This window comes from Dromiciops gliroides, chromosome 1 (assembly GCF_019393635.1).
Source record: "Dromiciops gliroides isolate mDroGli1 chromosome 1, mDroGli1.pri, whole genome shotgun sequence".
Lineage (NCBI taxonomy): Eukaryota > Metazoa > Chordata > Mammalia > Microbiotheria > Microbiotheriidae > Dromiciops > Dromiciops gliroides.
The window spans coordinates 630,577,897-630,594,552 of NC_057861.1; the positions used below are offsets into that span (position 1 = coordinate 630,577,897).

The 16,656-nt window shown below is 43.3% G+C and overlaps 1 protein-coding gene across 1 annotated transcript; it reads left to right on the forward strand.

Moving 5' to 3' along the window:
• Positions 1-6,095: 6,095 nt before the first annotated feature.
• Positions 6,096-15,671, forward strand: PERCC1 (proline and glutamate rich with coiled coil 1). Its single transcript, XM_044000097.1, has 2 exons — positions 6,096-6,172; positions 14,784-15,671. Exon 2 carries the CDS (start codon positions 14,832-14,834, stop codon positions 15,669-15,671), a length of 840 nt encoding a protein of 279 aa, XP_043856032.1. The 5' UTR covers positions 6,096-6,172; positions 14,784-14,831.
• Positions 15,672-16,656: the final 985 nt, after the last annotated feature.

Genomic DNA, 16,656 nt, shown 5'->3' on the forward strand with positions numbered 1-16,656 from the left:
TTTTGGATATATTGACTTTGAGATGCCCATGGGACATCCAGATAGAGATGTCCAGGGAACATTTAGTAAAGGGGGCCTGAGACTCAGGAGAGAGAGGGTTGGTTCTTCAGATCTGGGAGTTGCCTGTATAGAGATGATCACTGAGACAATGAAAGCTGGTGATATCACCTAGGAGGAAGCCTCCCTTCTTTCCATCCCATCCCACCTTCCAGACTCCTACCTATAAATAAGGAGATACTGAATAATGTCTTGGCAACTCTGAGCACCCCCTCCTTACAGTGCCTGGTCTGTAGTTGTTTGCAGCTTCTACATGCTGTCTCCCTCATTTGGAGGATGAGCTCCTTGAGGGTAAGGACTGTCCTGCTTTTTTTCTATTTGTTTTCCCAAAACTTAGCACATTGCTTGGTACATAGTAAAGGCTTAATAAATGCTTTTTAATTCATTCACTCATTCATTACTGAAGAAACCATGTCTTTTGGTTCCCTCTCTAATGCTGGCTACTCCTCTTACCTCTCTCTGTCTCTGCCTCTGCCTCTGTCTCTCTGTCTCTTTCTTTGTCTCTCTGTGTCTTTCTCTCTGTCTCTGTCTCTGTCTCTCTGTCTTTCTCTCTGTCTCTGTCTCTCTGTCTCTCTCTCTCTCTCTGTCTCTCTGTCTCTCTCTGTCTCTCTGTCTCTCTGTCTCTCTGTCTCTCTGTCTCTCTCTCTCACACACACACACACACACACACACACACACACACAAACACACACACACACAAAATCAAGATGACTTGCCCAGGGGGGGCGGCTAGGTGGCGCAGTGGATAAAGCACCGGCCCTGGATTCAGGAGTTCCTGAGTTCAAATCTGGCCTCAGACACTTGACACTTACTAGCTGTGTGACCCTGGGCAAGTCACTTAACCCCCATTGCCCCGCAAAAAAAAAAAAAAAAGATGACTTGCCCAGGGTCATACACCTAGTAAGTGTCAAGTGTCTGAAATTGGGTTTGAACTCAGGTCCTCCTGACTCCAGATCCAGTGCTCTATCCACTGCATTACCTAGCTGCACCCTCTCACATCTAGCCTTACATGAGGCTAGGAGGAGGAGCTGGCACACTCTTTGCTCCCCTGTTCTACATTTAAGAACTTCTCTCTGTCTTTAATCATTCAGCAACCAGACATCCTCCACTAAGATTCACTCCACCCTGTTCAGATCTTACAACTATAGAATACTCTATATGTTGTAACATGAAGTGGTTGTGTAGATTAGTTTTGCTTAAATGTTTCTCTGTTTAAAAAGAGGTGTAGGTGGGGAGGGGCATAATATCAGAAAATGACTATAATGTAAGAACAAACAGCATAATAAAAGAAATGAAAGTATCCAAAATAAGGGAGGTGATAGCCCTATTATTCTCTATCCTGCTCAGATCATGACTAGAGTATTGTGCTTTGGAGTAAGGGGAGTGCATTTTTTTAAAAAAAGGATGTTGAGGAGTTTTCTCAGAGAAGGGAAACCAAGATGGTAGTAAACCTTATCATATGAACATTTCCTAAAGGCTGAATTGAACTGGGGATACTTAGGTTGGAGAAGAGAAGATTTAGGGGAATATGATAATAGTTTTCAAGAAGAAAGAGAGAGAGAGAAGGAGGGAGGGAGAGAGAAAGAAAGGAAGGAAGGGAAAGAGAGGGAGGGAAGGAGAAAAAGAAAGGAAGGAAGGGGGGAAGGAAGGAAGGAAGGAAGGAAGGAAGGAAGGAAGGAAGGAAGGAAGGAAGGAAGGAAGGAAGGAAGGAAGGAAGGAAGGAAGGAAGGAAGGAAGGAAGGAAGAAAAGAAAAGGAAAAGAAAGTTTGGAGAATTAGGGACTAAGTTGGGTTAGAGGTGAACATGACTGAAAAGAATACTTCCTCAGTTGGAAGTACTGGAGAGGAATTCATCAATTGGAAGCTACAAGATTGAAGGCATTGCAAACATGAGAGAAGCCACTGGGGTGGAGATGAAGAAGTAGTCTAGAGATTGAAAAATCAGATGGGCACTTTTGTTAAGTCCATAATGAAGGAGGAGGGGGGCAGCTAGGTGGCACAGTGGATAAAGCACCAGCCCTGGATTCAGGAGTACCTGAGTTCAAATCCGGCCTCAGACACTTGACACTTACTAGCTGTGTGACCCTGGGCAAGTCACTTAACCCCCACTGCCTTGCAAAAAAAAACAAAACAAAACATAATGGAGGAGGAGGAGGAAGAAGAAGAAGAAGATTTTAAAAGGATAAATAAGATGGAAGGGATCATATGTTAAAAGGTGGTCAAGTCATATGTTCTAATTCTAATCTCTCCATATCAGGAGAGGAAACCTTGTTCCCCTAGCCTTATGAAAAGTGGGCAGAGGAGCTGTTGACTAGGGCAACAGTAATGACTGAGAATGGCAGTGGCAGAGGTGGTTGGTTGTAGCATCAGTAAAAGTAGGAATGACCCAATTCAAGCAAGTGAGGAAAAAGAATGGCAGTTGGAGCAGGAGACTAGAGACTTAGGGAGCTGAGTATTGAACTTCAGTATCCTGTGGGGCTATTGCCACAATTCTAGATGTTGTAACTACTTCTGCTTTCAGTGGCTGGAAAAGGATGGTGGCTCCTGACCTTCCATTTAGGAGAATAGGTACCATACTGTGAAGTACCATCTCTTTTTCATCCCTCTCCTCTTTTTTCCAAATTGAGTCAAAGCCGATTCCAAAGTTTAATGGGTTCTGTAATATAATGGTCAACCCATGTGTAAAGTTACCTTTCTAATTTCTGTTTAAATAGTTTGATTTTATATTTCTAGGTAAACAAATTTAATTGCTCTAACTGCTGTCAGGCTCTGCATTGCTTTACTTGAGAAATGGAGGGATACAGATAGGAAACAGAGGGAACAAGAAGGAAGGAACAAAGGAAATGAGCATTTACAAAGCCCCTGCTATGTATGAAGCATTGTGTTAAGTGCTTTACAAATATTATCTCATTTTATCTGTATAACAACCTTGGTAGAGAGGTGCTATTTTTATCCCCATTTTACAGCTGAGGAAACTGAGGCAGACAGAAGCTAAGTGATTTGCCCAGGGTCACATAGCTAGTGAGTGTCTAAGTCTGGAATTGAACTCAGGTCTTCCAGGGTCCAAGCCTAAAATTCCATTCACCATACCACCTAGCTTCCAAACAGTTTATATCAATGTACAGAGATAGCTTAAAATGCACTCCCATATCATTTCAGTCCCTCAGAATTCTTATGTGATCAGGTTAAGCTCCAGATCTATATACCCTGCCCTAGTCTTTCTCCTGAGCTCTAGTGTAGCACTGTCAAATATCTCTTGGATATTTTGAATGAGATATCCTTCAGTCATCTTAATCTCAACATTCTGAAAACAGAGCTCATTATCTTTCTCCCAAGACCTGCCCCTCTTCCAAACTTCCCTATTTCTGTTGGGGGCACCTCCATCCTTCCAGTCACCCAGCTTTACAATCTTAAAAGCATCATCTGCTCTCACTCAGCCTCACCTCATATGTCCAATCAGTTGACAAAGATTGTTGATTTTGCTCCCCACCTATTTTTTTTTTTTTTGCGAGGCAATGGGGGTTAAATGACTTGTTCAGAGTCACACAGCTAGTAAGTGTCAAGTGTCTGAGGTCATATTTGAACTCAGTTCCTCCTGAATCCAGGACCAGTGCTTTATCCACTGCACCACCTAGCTGCCCTGAACACACACAACCTATTTTTTTGGTTTTGTTTTGTTTTGCAGCACAACCTATTTTTAATAGTATTTTATTCTTTCCAATTATATGGGGTTTTTTGTTTTTTGAGGTTGGGGGGTTTTGTGGGGCAATGGGGGTTAAGTACCCAAGGTCACACAGCTAGTAAGTGTCAAGTATCTGAGGCCATATTTGAACTCAGATCCTTCTTTCACTGTACCACCTAGCTGCCCCCTCCAATTATATATGTAAAGACAAATTTTAACATTCATTTGTACAAAATCCACAGCCTATTACTCACAAATTCATATCTCTTCCTCTTCACTCATATGGTCACCACCCTTCATTAACTCTTCACTGCTTTTTGCTTGAATTATCCTAAGCAAAGCCTCTTACTTGGTGTCCATGTCTTAAGTCTTTCTTCTCTCCAACCCATTCAATTGTACAGCTGACCATGGCACTGCCCTACTCAAGAACTCCAGGAGCTTCCTTTTACCCCAGGACAAAATACTAACTGGTCTATTTGGTATTCAAAACCCTTCACAACCTGAATCCAATTTACCTTCTTAGCTTTATTATACATTACTCCCCTTCACACTCTCTTCTCTCTATTTAAACTTTTCCTTCTTGCTGTTCCTTACATATGACATTCTATTACATGTCTCAGTGCTTTTTGCAGAGCCTCATTACTGGAATACAATCCCTCTTTATTTGCACTTCTTAGTTCCTAGTTTCCTTTAAATCTCAGCTCAAATGCTACTTCCTATGAACCCATAGATTTGATCCCCCCACACACACACCTTGCAACACCTCTTTACCTTGAATTTATTTATGTGTATTTTATTATATACAAGTCTCCTCCAATAGAATTTCAGCTACTCAAGAACAAGTAGTATTTCGTTCTTGCTTTAGCATCCCCAGTGCTTTAACACATGCTTGTTGACTGGGACTCTTTGTTTGGTCTTTGTGTCCCCAGAGTCTAACCCAATATGTTGTACTTTGTAGGTACTGAATACATATTCAAAAGGGATGGCCACTATGGATTGCCCCCCTACACACACACACACACACACACACACAACTCTTGAATCCTATGTCCAAGCTTGCTTCAGGCCCAGGTGTGGGGAATAATTGTCATTAAATACCTGGAAGAACATGGAGTTACGAATCAGGAGACAGATTTAAATTCCAGTTCTTCCACTTACTAACTGTGACCTTGGACACACCCATCACCATCTTGAGGCCTCAGTTTTCTCATCTGTAAAATGAGATTGGACCAAATGATCTCTCTCTTTTTTTTCAGGGCAATGAGAGTTAAGTGACTTGCCCAGGGTCACACAGATAGTAAGTGTCAAGTGTTTGAGGTCGGATTTGAACTCAGGTCCTCCTGAATCCAGGGCCAGTGCTTTATCCACTGTACCACCTAGCTACCCTGATTAGGTGATCTCTAAGGTTCCTTCAACTCCTCAAATCCTATGAACTCTTAGAACAAAAAGGAGCAGGGATTAGGGAGGCAAAAAGCTTGGATTTACGGGGAAATCAGTTTGTAGCTCGGCAATAATGATAAGGATAATATTAATAATAGTGAAATTTCAAGGACTGGTGAAGAGGAGCACACCTGGATGTAGTCAGTGTCCTTCCATAGGCCCTAAACTCTAGAACAGGATAAAATGTCAACACCACTCGTTTTCCTAAAAGCATCAGTCCGCAACAAAAGATATTCCTTCCGAGAAACTAACTCCTTAAATCTAGGGAGGTCCACCACCCCCCAAAACCCCTGTCCCCTGGAGCTGGTGGACTTGCTGAATTGGGCAAGGACAGTTGGGAGGGAGGAGGGATTCAGAGACCATACCTGGCTTCCTCACCCTTCAATCCTGGGAAGCCTAGACAGGGGAGAGACCCTTGTCCTGAGGGTCCAAAGTTAGGCAGGTACTTCTACTAGGCAAGGAAGGCAAACCTCTAGCTCTTTTTCCCCTGGGCTAGTTTGGTCCAGAGCCCAGGAAGCTCTGTCTGTCTGTTTACACAGAGAGCCTGGATAAGCTTATGTCCTTTGGAGGAGGCCTACTCCAGGAGTCAAAATAGCATGAAATTTAATTTTACACCTATTTGACTAAGCTTGATTCGGGCTCCAATCAGAAGGGGAGATAAGGGTCCTCGGGACAAGTGTGCCAGGCAGCTGTGCAGCTGGAGCTGGCGTTTTAACAGGCGGCAGGACAGGGACAACACTCGAAGGTCCCCTGGCAGACCAGCCATTAAGGTGAACCCTATCTTCCACCCACACGGGTTTCTTTGCTGTAGTGTTCCCCGGTTGCTGGGCGCCAAAGCAAACTCAGGCTCTGTTTGCCAAGTCTACTATGACAATACAGCCACCAAATATTTGTCAGCCGCCAGCGCTGGGACCGACTATAAATACTTCAGCCACAGGTGGAGGGCTGCTGCATTTAAAGGAAGACCTGGGGAAGCCTTGCCTGAACCCTGAAGGTAAGAGGTCCCTAGGGCCCCAGGGAGGAGAGGTATGGGGAAGGGAAGGAGAGCCATTGCCACCTCCTCCTAGGCCATAGCTATGGCTGTTCATTCTATGCTGAGCAATGGGATCCCTCAACACCCAACTCCAACAGCAGGAGGCTGGAGTTTGCTTATGGTATTGTGTCTGTATATTGTGGAGCTGAAGCGTGGTGGGGGACAAGAACCAAAAGGCATCTCCCTCTCCTCTTCCCTTTCCCCTATATATAGAGAGAAACACCATTCCTTTTCTTAAGGAATAAAGATAACTGTCTGTTTGGTGTTCAAGGGCCAGTAGGAGAATCATTTTTTTGCCTGTAAAGCTCCCAAGTGGACCTAAAATGGAAAAAAAAAATTATATTTGGAACCAGAGGATTTGATATTTGTTACTTCTTATGTGACCTTGGGCAAATCATTTTCCCTCTTTGGGCCTCAGTTTCTGAATCTATAAAATGGGGCAGCAGGGTTTGCCTCAGTTTTTGAATCTGTAAAAACTTGTGGGGGTGTGCAGTATTTTATCTGTAAAATACTGGGGGAGGGCGGGTTTGCAGTGTTTTATAGCTCAAAGAGCACTAGATTTGAAGGCAAAAAACCTGGGTTCAAATTTTGGCTCTACTACCCAACTACCCTTGGATAACTCTGGACCACAAAGCCCACATCTTCAAAACTAAGGGATTTGGACATTTCCAGCTTTAAATCCATGATCCCATTTTTTTTCTAAGATCCTTTCTAAGTGAAATCTATATTCCTCGGTCATATTCTTCCTTAATCCCTTTTAGTTATTCATCATAGAATCCTAGTGTTTTGGACAGAAGTTGGGGCAGGGCGCAGAGAGAGGATTATAAATCTTTACTCTCTTAGAGGGGTTACTCCCCCAATGGGAACAACAGCAGTACTACTATAAACCTACTCAGTAAATGGAAATTCATCAATAACCAAGTGTCAGTCCAGAATAGTCATCCATGGATTATTTGTGCCGGAAAGTTAGTCCCAGGTTAACCCACTACTATCAATTGATGCCCACATCAGACTGACCCAGCCTGTTCTTTCCAAGGGCATAGGCCAGGAGGCAGCTAGGTGGCACAGTGGATAAAGCACCAGCCCTGGATTCAGGAGGACCTGAGTTCAAATCCGGCTGCAGACACTTGACACTTACTAGCTGTGTGACCCTAGGCAAGTCACTTAACCCCCATTGCCCCACAAAAAAAAAAATCTCCCCCAAGGGCATAGGCTATGGACAACTGCAGTCCTGATTCTGCATTCCCAGCCCCCACTGATACTCCTTGCTGCCAATGTTGAGGCTTGAAGGAGATTTCCCCATGTGAGCCATTTTTTTTTTTTGGTGAGGAAATTGGGGTTAAGTGACTTGCCCAGGGTCACACAGCTAGTAAGTGTCAAGTATCTTGAGGCTGGATTTGAACTCAGGTCCTCCTGAATCCAGGGCTGGTGCTCTATCCACTGTGCCACCTAGCTGCCCCTGAACCATAGACTCTTAGACCTTGAAGGATCTCAAAAGTCCATCTTGTCCAACCCTTTCCCTAAACATCATTTCACTGACAAATGTTTAGGTACCCTTTGCTTGGAGAAATCCAGTGAATGAAGAACTCACTACCTCCCAAGGCATATCACTTCAATTTTGCCAGTTCAAATTGTTAGCAAGGTTTTCTTTATATTGAGTGGAAATCTGCCTGTCTGCAGGCAGGTCTGACTTCCCTTCTGCCCTCATTTCCTCTCCTCATCCCCCCACCCCCACCCCATGGTACCCTTGTCTCTGGCTAGCTCACTGGGAAGCAGCTGAGATGAACAAAAAGTATGCAAGACCAGGAAGCAGAAGACCAGGACCCTCACCCTAATCTTTTCACCACCTAACTCACAATTGAGCGAGTTAGACAAATGTTTGGCGTAGCTCTAAGAAAGAAGGTGTCAGGCATAAGGTATAAGAGAGAAGGTAGGGAGTGTTTTCCTACAGCCTTAGGAATCAGTGAAGTGAAGCAGAGACAATACCTCTAACCCTAACTCCCCTGAACCTCAACTCAGGAAGGACGTAAGCAAGAGCAAAAGAAAGATGCTCTGGTTCACTAGGGGGATCTTGGGAAGTTCATTTAACCCTGAACTATAACAATAATAAATAACAGTGATAAAACCTCCCATTTATATAGCACCATATAGTTTAGAAATCCCTTTGCTCACAACAATTGTGTAAAGTCCATAGCGCAACTATTGTCACTCCCAACTTACAGGGGAGGAAACTGAGGCCCAGAGAAGTGAAATGATTTGGCCAGGATCACCCAAGCTGGCAAGTGTTGGAACCAGGACACAAACCACAGCTTTCCAAGTCCAGCACTCTTTTCATTACACTAAGTCATAGAAGGAAGTGAGCTGGCTGTGAGCTGGGTGCCAGAGAATTCTCCAAAAGGGGGGGAAGGTGAGTTCAAAGTTCCTATTAAATCTCACAATGAGCACAGAAATTCAAGAGTCCAAATGTTTGAAATCTGCTCCATTGCTCAGCTATTGGTCAAGTGCTGGACCATTTCTTTCCTCCAATCTGGGACCTTTTTAGCTTCATAGAATCAAAGAATGGTAGAGCTGCCAGGACCCTAAGAGCTCCCCAAATCCTATTCCCTACATTTTGTAGAAGTGCAAACTAAGAACCTATAGGGGGAAAGAAGGAACTTACCTACTAATGTAGTAAGTGGTAGAGACTGGACTTGAATCTGGATCTTTAGACTCCATATCTAGTACACTATTGCTGCAATCATGATGTCTCAGGGCATCCTTGCCATGGTCCTGACCCAACCAGGCCTTGTATCATCTATCAAAAGGCAGCCTTGGGAGGCAGCTGATTTCTGGTGACTTTGAAGGGACTTAAGCCCTTCCAGACACACTATTTGAACTTCTTGCTCATCCTTTGACAAGATGGAAAGCTGCAAATAACAGCAGGCTAGAAATTCTCTTGCACCCACTGAGCTGAGGTGGGTTTTGAGCTGGAGACGACAAGAGGAAAAGGAGACTCATTTTCTTTCTTCTTCTTTTTTTTTTTTGGTAAGGCGATTGGGATTAAGTGACTTGCCCAGGGTCACACAGCTAATAAGTGTTAAGTGTCTGAAGCCAGATTTGAACTCAGGTACTTCTGAATCCAAGGCCAGTGCTCTATCCACTGCACCACCTAGCTACCCCATTCTTTCTTCTTTTTAATCTTCATTTCAAAAATGCAGATTCAACCACTAGAAGTTCTTTGAGAATCCCAAAGTCACATTAGGTAACTATGGACTTCATGGATAATTTTATTGACATTATTTTTTTAAAAATAATTTTTATTGATATATTCATTTTTAGATCACCTACATTTTTCAAGGTCTCCTTCCTATCTCCCCTTCCAAGAATAAAAAAGGCAAGGGGGAAACAGGTCAGTCAGTAAAACTAACCAGGGGCAGCTAGGTGGCACAGTGGATAGAGCAACGGCCCTGGAGTCAGGAGTACCTGAGTTCAAATCCGGCCTCAGACACTTAACACTTACTAGCTGTGTGACGCTGGGCAAGTCACTTAACCACAATTGCCTCACTAAAAAAAAAAAAAAAAACCAACCCTAACCAATTCTGACAGTATAAAGTGGTCTACATGCATAGTTCCCTTGCTTTTGCAAAGAAGGGTGGGGAGGTGCCTTCTTATACTTCTTCTTTGGGACCAATCTTTATAATTTCAAAATATTCAATTTTGTTTGTTTTGTTGTTGCTCTTTAAATTTACATTATTATTGTGTATGCTATTTTCTTACTTTTGCTTCCTTCAATTTGCATCAGTTCATATCTTTCCATATTTCTCTGTATTAATCGTATTCACTGTTTCTTATAATATATTATAATAATATTCCATTATATTAATGTGCCAGATTTAGCTGTTTGTCAATCAATGGTCATCTTTTTTTTTCTAGTTTTTTTTTAACTACTGCACAAAGCTTTGGTACATATGGCACCTTTCATTTTATCAATGACTTCTTTGGGGTATATGCTTAAAATTGGAATCTCTGGATCAAAGGAAACAGACATTTTAGTCTCTCAGCTTACATTTTTCTAGGCTTCCTTGGATAGTTGGACCAATTCACAACCCCATTAGTGTGCCAATCTTTCCACAACTCTTCCAACACTGACTCTTCTGATTGTGTGTAATCTTTGCCAACTTGGTGGATGTGAAGTAAATACTTCAGAATTGCTTTGATTTCCATTTCTTTTATCATTTAGTGCTTGGAGAGTTTTCTTCATCTGAATGTTGGTAGTTTGCAGTTCTTTGGAGAACTATTTGTTCATAATTATTTCACCACTTACCTATTAGAGAATAGCTTTTGGTCTCATATATTTATGTTAGTTGTCTATTTTAGAAATGAGGCCCTGGGGCAGCTAGGTGGTGCAGTGGCAATGGATAGAGCACCGGCCCTGGAGTCAGGAGTACCTGAGTTCAAATCTGGCCTCAGACACTTAACACTTAACTAGCTGTGTGACCCTGGGCAAGTCACTTAACCTCCATTGCCCTGTCCAAAAAAAAAGGAATGGTTGTCAAATTCAAAGTCTGCTCAAAGCTTCTTCAGTACCTTTTTATTTTATGTTGGGCAGATGTCACAGAAACTCTCTTCATTGAAGAGCCATAAATGTCATTTATTTTGATGCCATAAAACCATTACATGGTGAAGGGGATGCTCCCAAACACTCAAAAAGACAGATGACTATAAAATCTCTCTGTCTCTATCTCTGTCTTTCTCTCTAGTCTTAAATTTTTTATCCATTCATCCAACCACCCATCCATCCATCCATCCATCCATCTATCTGGCATTTGTTAAGTACCTGCTTCATACCAGGCATTTTGCTATAGGTGCTAAGCAAGAGGTCCCTTTCCTTAAAGAGGTCACATTCCACTTATATTCAATCAAGTCATGGGCTCATAGAATTAGCAATTTTTTTAAATGCTAAATAGCACAAGGCCAAGGGCAGATCACATTCTTTTTTACATATTTTAATGTGCCTGTCATAGAGCTCTTACTAAATTCTAAATTTCTCAAGGGCAGGGGCCATATTAAATTTTTTGGTATTTTGTTTTGTTTTGTTTTTTGCAGGGCAATGAGGGTTAAGTGACTTGCCCAGGGTCACACAGCTAGTAAGTGTCAAGTGTCTGAGGCTGGATTTGAACTCAGGTCCTCCCGAATCCAGGTCCAGTACTTTATCCACTGCTCCACCTCACTGCCCCCAACTTTTTTGTATTTCAAACAGTATCACACAGATTTTTTAAAAAACTGTTTCACTGATGCTCTTTTCTTTTTGTTTTATATCACTGTCATTTCCTAATGGCTTCCTCTCCCCAATGTAAGCCTCCCTTATAAAAAGTAAATATAATCAAGCAAAACAAATCCATCTATTCCACCTTAACCTCTCACACAAGCTCTAGGTCTCCATTTTCACTTGCCTCTTAGATATCTTTGTTTGATAAATTGAACTCAATACCTTCTCCTCATACCAACTCCTTTTCCTGATTTGTCCATTGGTTAGTGGGTAACATCCTTCTCCCAGTCAAAGAGGCTCAATATCCCAACTTCTCCCAATCTTGCTTCTCAAGATCAGTCAACCTACCCCTACATTTTTTTCCTTCTATCAATAATAATGAATAGGTAGAATCCTCTCAGACTTGATAGATGCGTTACATCCATTATCTCATTTGGCCCTCATAGCAGCTCTGTGATGCAGGTCCTCCAAGTGTTATCCTCATTTTGCAACTGAGGAAACTGAGGTTCAGAGAAATTAAATGACTTGCCAATTATTATACAGCTTGTATGGAACATGCTTCTATAAAATAAAGTAACTGGACTAGAAGATCTTACTTTAAAATATCATTTTTAAATTGTCAAAATTTTGAATTTGAACACATTGAACAATTTGAATTTAAACAACAAAGCAATTCCTTATACACAGCAGAACCTAAAAAGAGGATTTTATGTGAAACTATGAATCTCCATTTCATATTGCTTGTTCTTTAAAAAAATATATGTTGAATCATTTCAGTCATGTCTGACTCCTTGTGACACCATTTGGGGTTTTCTTGGCAAAGATTCTGGAGCAATTTGCCATTTCCTTCTCCAGATATTTTACAGATAAGGAAACTGTGGCACACAGGATTAGGTGACTGGCCCAGGGTCACACAGCTAGTCATTGTCTGAGGTCAGATTTGAACTCAGGCCTTCTTGGCTCCAGGCCTAGTGCTCTATCTACTGTACCACCTTGCTGCCCCTTTTAAATATGTAATAAATTTTATATTTCAAAGCTTTCCTGCTTGTCTCTGCTTCCTTCTGATCTTATGCTATCCCTGTACACTTTTTTTTTTTTGCAAGGCAATGAGGGTTAAGTGACTTGCCTAAGGTCACACAGCCAGTAAGTGTCAAGTGTCTGAAGCTGGATTTGAACTCAGGTCTTTCTGAATCCCGGGCCAGTGCTTTATCCACTGCATCACCTAGCTGCCCCCTTTCTGTACACTTTTTAAAATGTTACAATGGCACTGCTTTCGGGGCAGCTAGGTGATGCAGTGGATAAAGCACTGGCCCGGGATTCAGGAAGACCTGAATTCAAATCCAGCTTCAGACACTTGACACTTACTGGCTGTGTGACCTTAGGCAAGTCACTTAACCCTCATTGCCCTGCCCCCCCCCAAAAAAACAAAAAACAACACAAACAAACAAAATGGCCCTGCTTTTTAAAAAAATCACAATTGCTAACTAACCCCTTTTACCCAACCCTCACACCCTGTTTAAAAACCAGGAGAGAAGAAAGAAACCCTTGTAACAAATGAGCATAGTTGAGCAAAATGAAGCCACACAGTAGCCATGTTCAAAAATTGTAGGTGTGCACCTCATGTCTGTTACTGGTCAGGAGGCTGTTGGGAGATGTGGTGTGCTGCTCCATAGATGCTCTGGAGACATGGTTGTTCATGGTGTGGATTAGAGTTTGCAAGTTTCTCGAAAGTATTTTCCTCTACAAGGTTGCTATCCTTGTAGAAATTGTTCTATTTCTATTAACTTCACTCTGCTGCTGCTTATAACCACCCAGTATTCTCCGGAATCATTTCTTTCATCATTTCTTATGATGCAATAATATCCTATTACATATATAAACTACATTTTATTCTGCCATTCCCCAATTGTTTAAGAGGCCTGGGGGAAGCTAGGTGGGGCAGTAGATAGAGTGCTGGGGCTGGAGTCAGGAAGATTAGTCTTCCTGAGTTCAAATCTGGCTTCAGACACTTACTAGCTGTGACCCTAAACAAGTCACTTCACCCTGTTTGCCTCAGTTTCCTCATCTGTAAAATGAGCTGGAAAAGGAAATGGCAAACCCCTCCAGTATCTTTGCCAAGAAAACCCCGAATGGGGTCATGAAGAGTCAGACCTGACCGAACAACAATGCAAGTTCTTTTCTTTCCTCCCTCCCCCCACCCCCTGCCTTTATAATTCCTCCTTCAGGAAGAGAAAGCTTATTTTCTTGTGACTAAACTCCAAATCATCCTTCCTCTTCACCATACCCCTCCATGTCCATATTTGTTTCCCTGTTAGGTTTAACATTGCTACAAAAAACTATGTCTACGTGTTCAACCCTCCTTTACCCACTTCAGATAAGAATAAGGTTTATTAGACGATCTCTAAGGTTTCTTTTAGGCATAAGAGCTTGAAATTCCTGTGGTATTAAATTGCCTCACGACTCTCCCTACACAGGTTCATCCTGTGTACACTCCCCAGACCAGTCTTCAAAAACACTGCTTTCATGCATCATGCCATTCCCTGACCTGATAACCTTCACGGGTTCTCCACTTCCCATAGGATAAAATCCTCAGCTGAGCTCACAATCTTATCTTATCTCCTACTACTTACCACCATGAATCCCCTTGGTCCACCCTGAGTAGTTTTATTACCATTTCCCCAGCAGAGCATCCTTAATTCTGGCTTTGCACCCTTACTCATGCTTCATACCTGGATTAGAAGGCCCATTCCTTCCCCTTTTTCAAATCTTATCCATCCATTAGTGTCCGGATCAAACTCCACCTCCTCTAGGAAGACTTCTTTGACTGCTCAAGCCTCCTCTGACCTACTTGTGTTAGCATTTAAGCACATGCTTTCTTGTATAACTTTTGCATTATAGAAATGTGTTTATTTCTATATCCCCTGCCATGCTGTGAACTCTAAGAGAAGAAAGAACTTTATGAAATAAAAATAAAGTTTTTCTCTCTTCCAGTGTCTCCATGCTCTGCAAATGTGTACTGAATTGAAGCTAGACCATGAAAGCGGAGGCTATGATGAGCAAGGGTGGGTAGCGATGGCAGGCAGGAAGGGGAAGTCCCAAACGAATCATACAACTTGTTTCTTATCATGAAGAGGTTGTCATTTGAACTAGGTCTTAAAGGATGGGTTGGATTGATGGAAGGGGATGGAGGGGGGAGCAGAATTCTGGGGGAAACTATCTGAATAAAGAGGCAGAGGTAGGACAATGAACCGAGTTGTTCAAGCATGACATCGTCAACCCCATTGACTTGCTGCCTATTTCTCTTCCCTTTCTTTCTCTTACCAGTCAGATAACATCCGCTGCCTTGGAAGGCTCTCAGCTTCAAGAGAGGAGATGGCTGCTGGAGTGATCAGAAATTTATGTGACTTTAGACTCCAAGCCTCCTTCCATCAGCCGTTCCTACCTACTACTGGCCACCGAGACCCAGATTCCCCTGAAACCTCTGAGGAGGAGGAAGAAGATGGTGAAGAGGAGGAAGATGGGGAAAAACAGATGGAAGACCTAGAGCTAGCAAGCAGTAGTCCAGGATGCCAGACATCAGACCAGGAGTTGGTGAAAGGTCCCACTAGGCCCAGTCCAAGTAGCACCGAGATGACTTTGCAACTCCTTCAATTTTCTGAGCTTATCAGCTGTGACATCCAGAAGTACTTTGGCCAGAAGACAAAAGATGAAGACCCAGATGCCTGCAACATTTATGAGGACAGTCGCCCACCTGGCAAATCTGCTAGGGAGCTCTACTATGCAGATTTGATGCAGATCGTCCAGAGTGGGGACCAAGAAGATGAGGATACTGACATTGCTGGTCTTGCCAGGGGCTTAGATTGCCAGGCCAGGTTCATCTCCGGCAGAGAGAGGTCTCAGAAGCTGGGACCTTTGGTCGAGCTCTTTGAATATGGTCTCTGTCAGTATGCTAGGCAGAGGATATCTGACAGCAGGAGGCTGAGGCTTGAGAAGAAGTATGGCCACATCACCCCAATGCACAAAAGAAAGCTACCACAATCCTTCTGGAAGGAGCCAGCTCCCAGCTCCTTATGTCTGCTCAACACCAGCACACCTGACTTTAGTGACCTTCTTGCCAACTGGACGTCAGATGTGGCCCAGGAGCTCCACGGTATGGGAGGCCGGGAGCTGGGCAGACATGCCCTGGAGGTGGATCGGTTAGAGGAGCCATAAGTTATCAGATCTACTTTGCCTTCTCACAGAAATGGGACTTAAAAGAGAGGTCAGACTTCTCTCCTGGACCAGACACTGAAAGAATCAGGTCCAGTGGTAGGAGGAGCTAGGTTATGCTGACCCTGATAACTCCCTCTCTTCTTACTATTATTAATACTTTCATCTCATATCGTCATTTATTAAAAGAGAGTCCCAAACTCCATTGGGTGATGTGTCCCACTGCCAGGAAGATGTTCATGGCCAGTTCTCTCTGCTTCCCAACTCTCAGCTGGGTCCTAGGGAACCCCGAGCCTTAACTTGTACCACTTCTCCACACTGATTAGTTTCAGTTCACTTTCCCAGTCACTTAGGAAAAACTTTAAGGTTGATGATGGAGACAGCAGCTCTTCTCCCTGGTCCTGACTGCCTCCCTACAGCAGGTCCACCCTGCAGCACCTTAGTGCTACACCTCTGTGAGCTGGGGCAGCCATATCCCTCATGTTCTCTTGCCTTTAGGATCTTTCAGAATGGTACCAGGGTGGGCCAAGAGCTTCAGGACATCCAAAAGAAGGTGCTCCCCAAGTTCCCTTAAGAGCTTTTCTCAGTAGCAGGCAGCAAGGCAGGGGTGGCACAGCTAGGGAGGGAGAGGGGTAGGGCTGAACTGGGCTGGCAGGAAGCAAAGCTTTTGGATGAACTACAAGTGCTCTCCCAGGGAGGCAGGAAGAAAGGGGTGATGTGTTGATTAAATGAACAAACATTGTCTATTTACTCATGAGATAACAGCTGGAGAATCTCCTCCCCTGTGTTCTCCGAAGGGTTTAAAGGGCATCTTGCAGAATGCTGGGACTTACAGGGGCTCTCTGGGGTCTCTTGAACTTTCAGCGGAGATTTGCCAGTTTTGCTTTGCGCCCAGCCCTCAGGGATTTCTTCCAGAGGCCCTGAAGAGGCAGCCCCCCTCACCCCCACCCCCATCCCAGTCTGAGAGGCAGGAGCAGCTTTTAGAACT

Bases quoted from the DNA above. Each gene is read 5' to 3' on its own strand.
- PERCC1 (XM_044000097.1), top strand. From the start codon at position 14,832: ATGGCTGCTGGAGTGATCAGAAATTTATGTGACTTTAGACTCCAAGCC.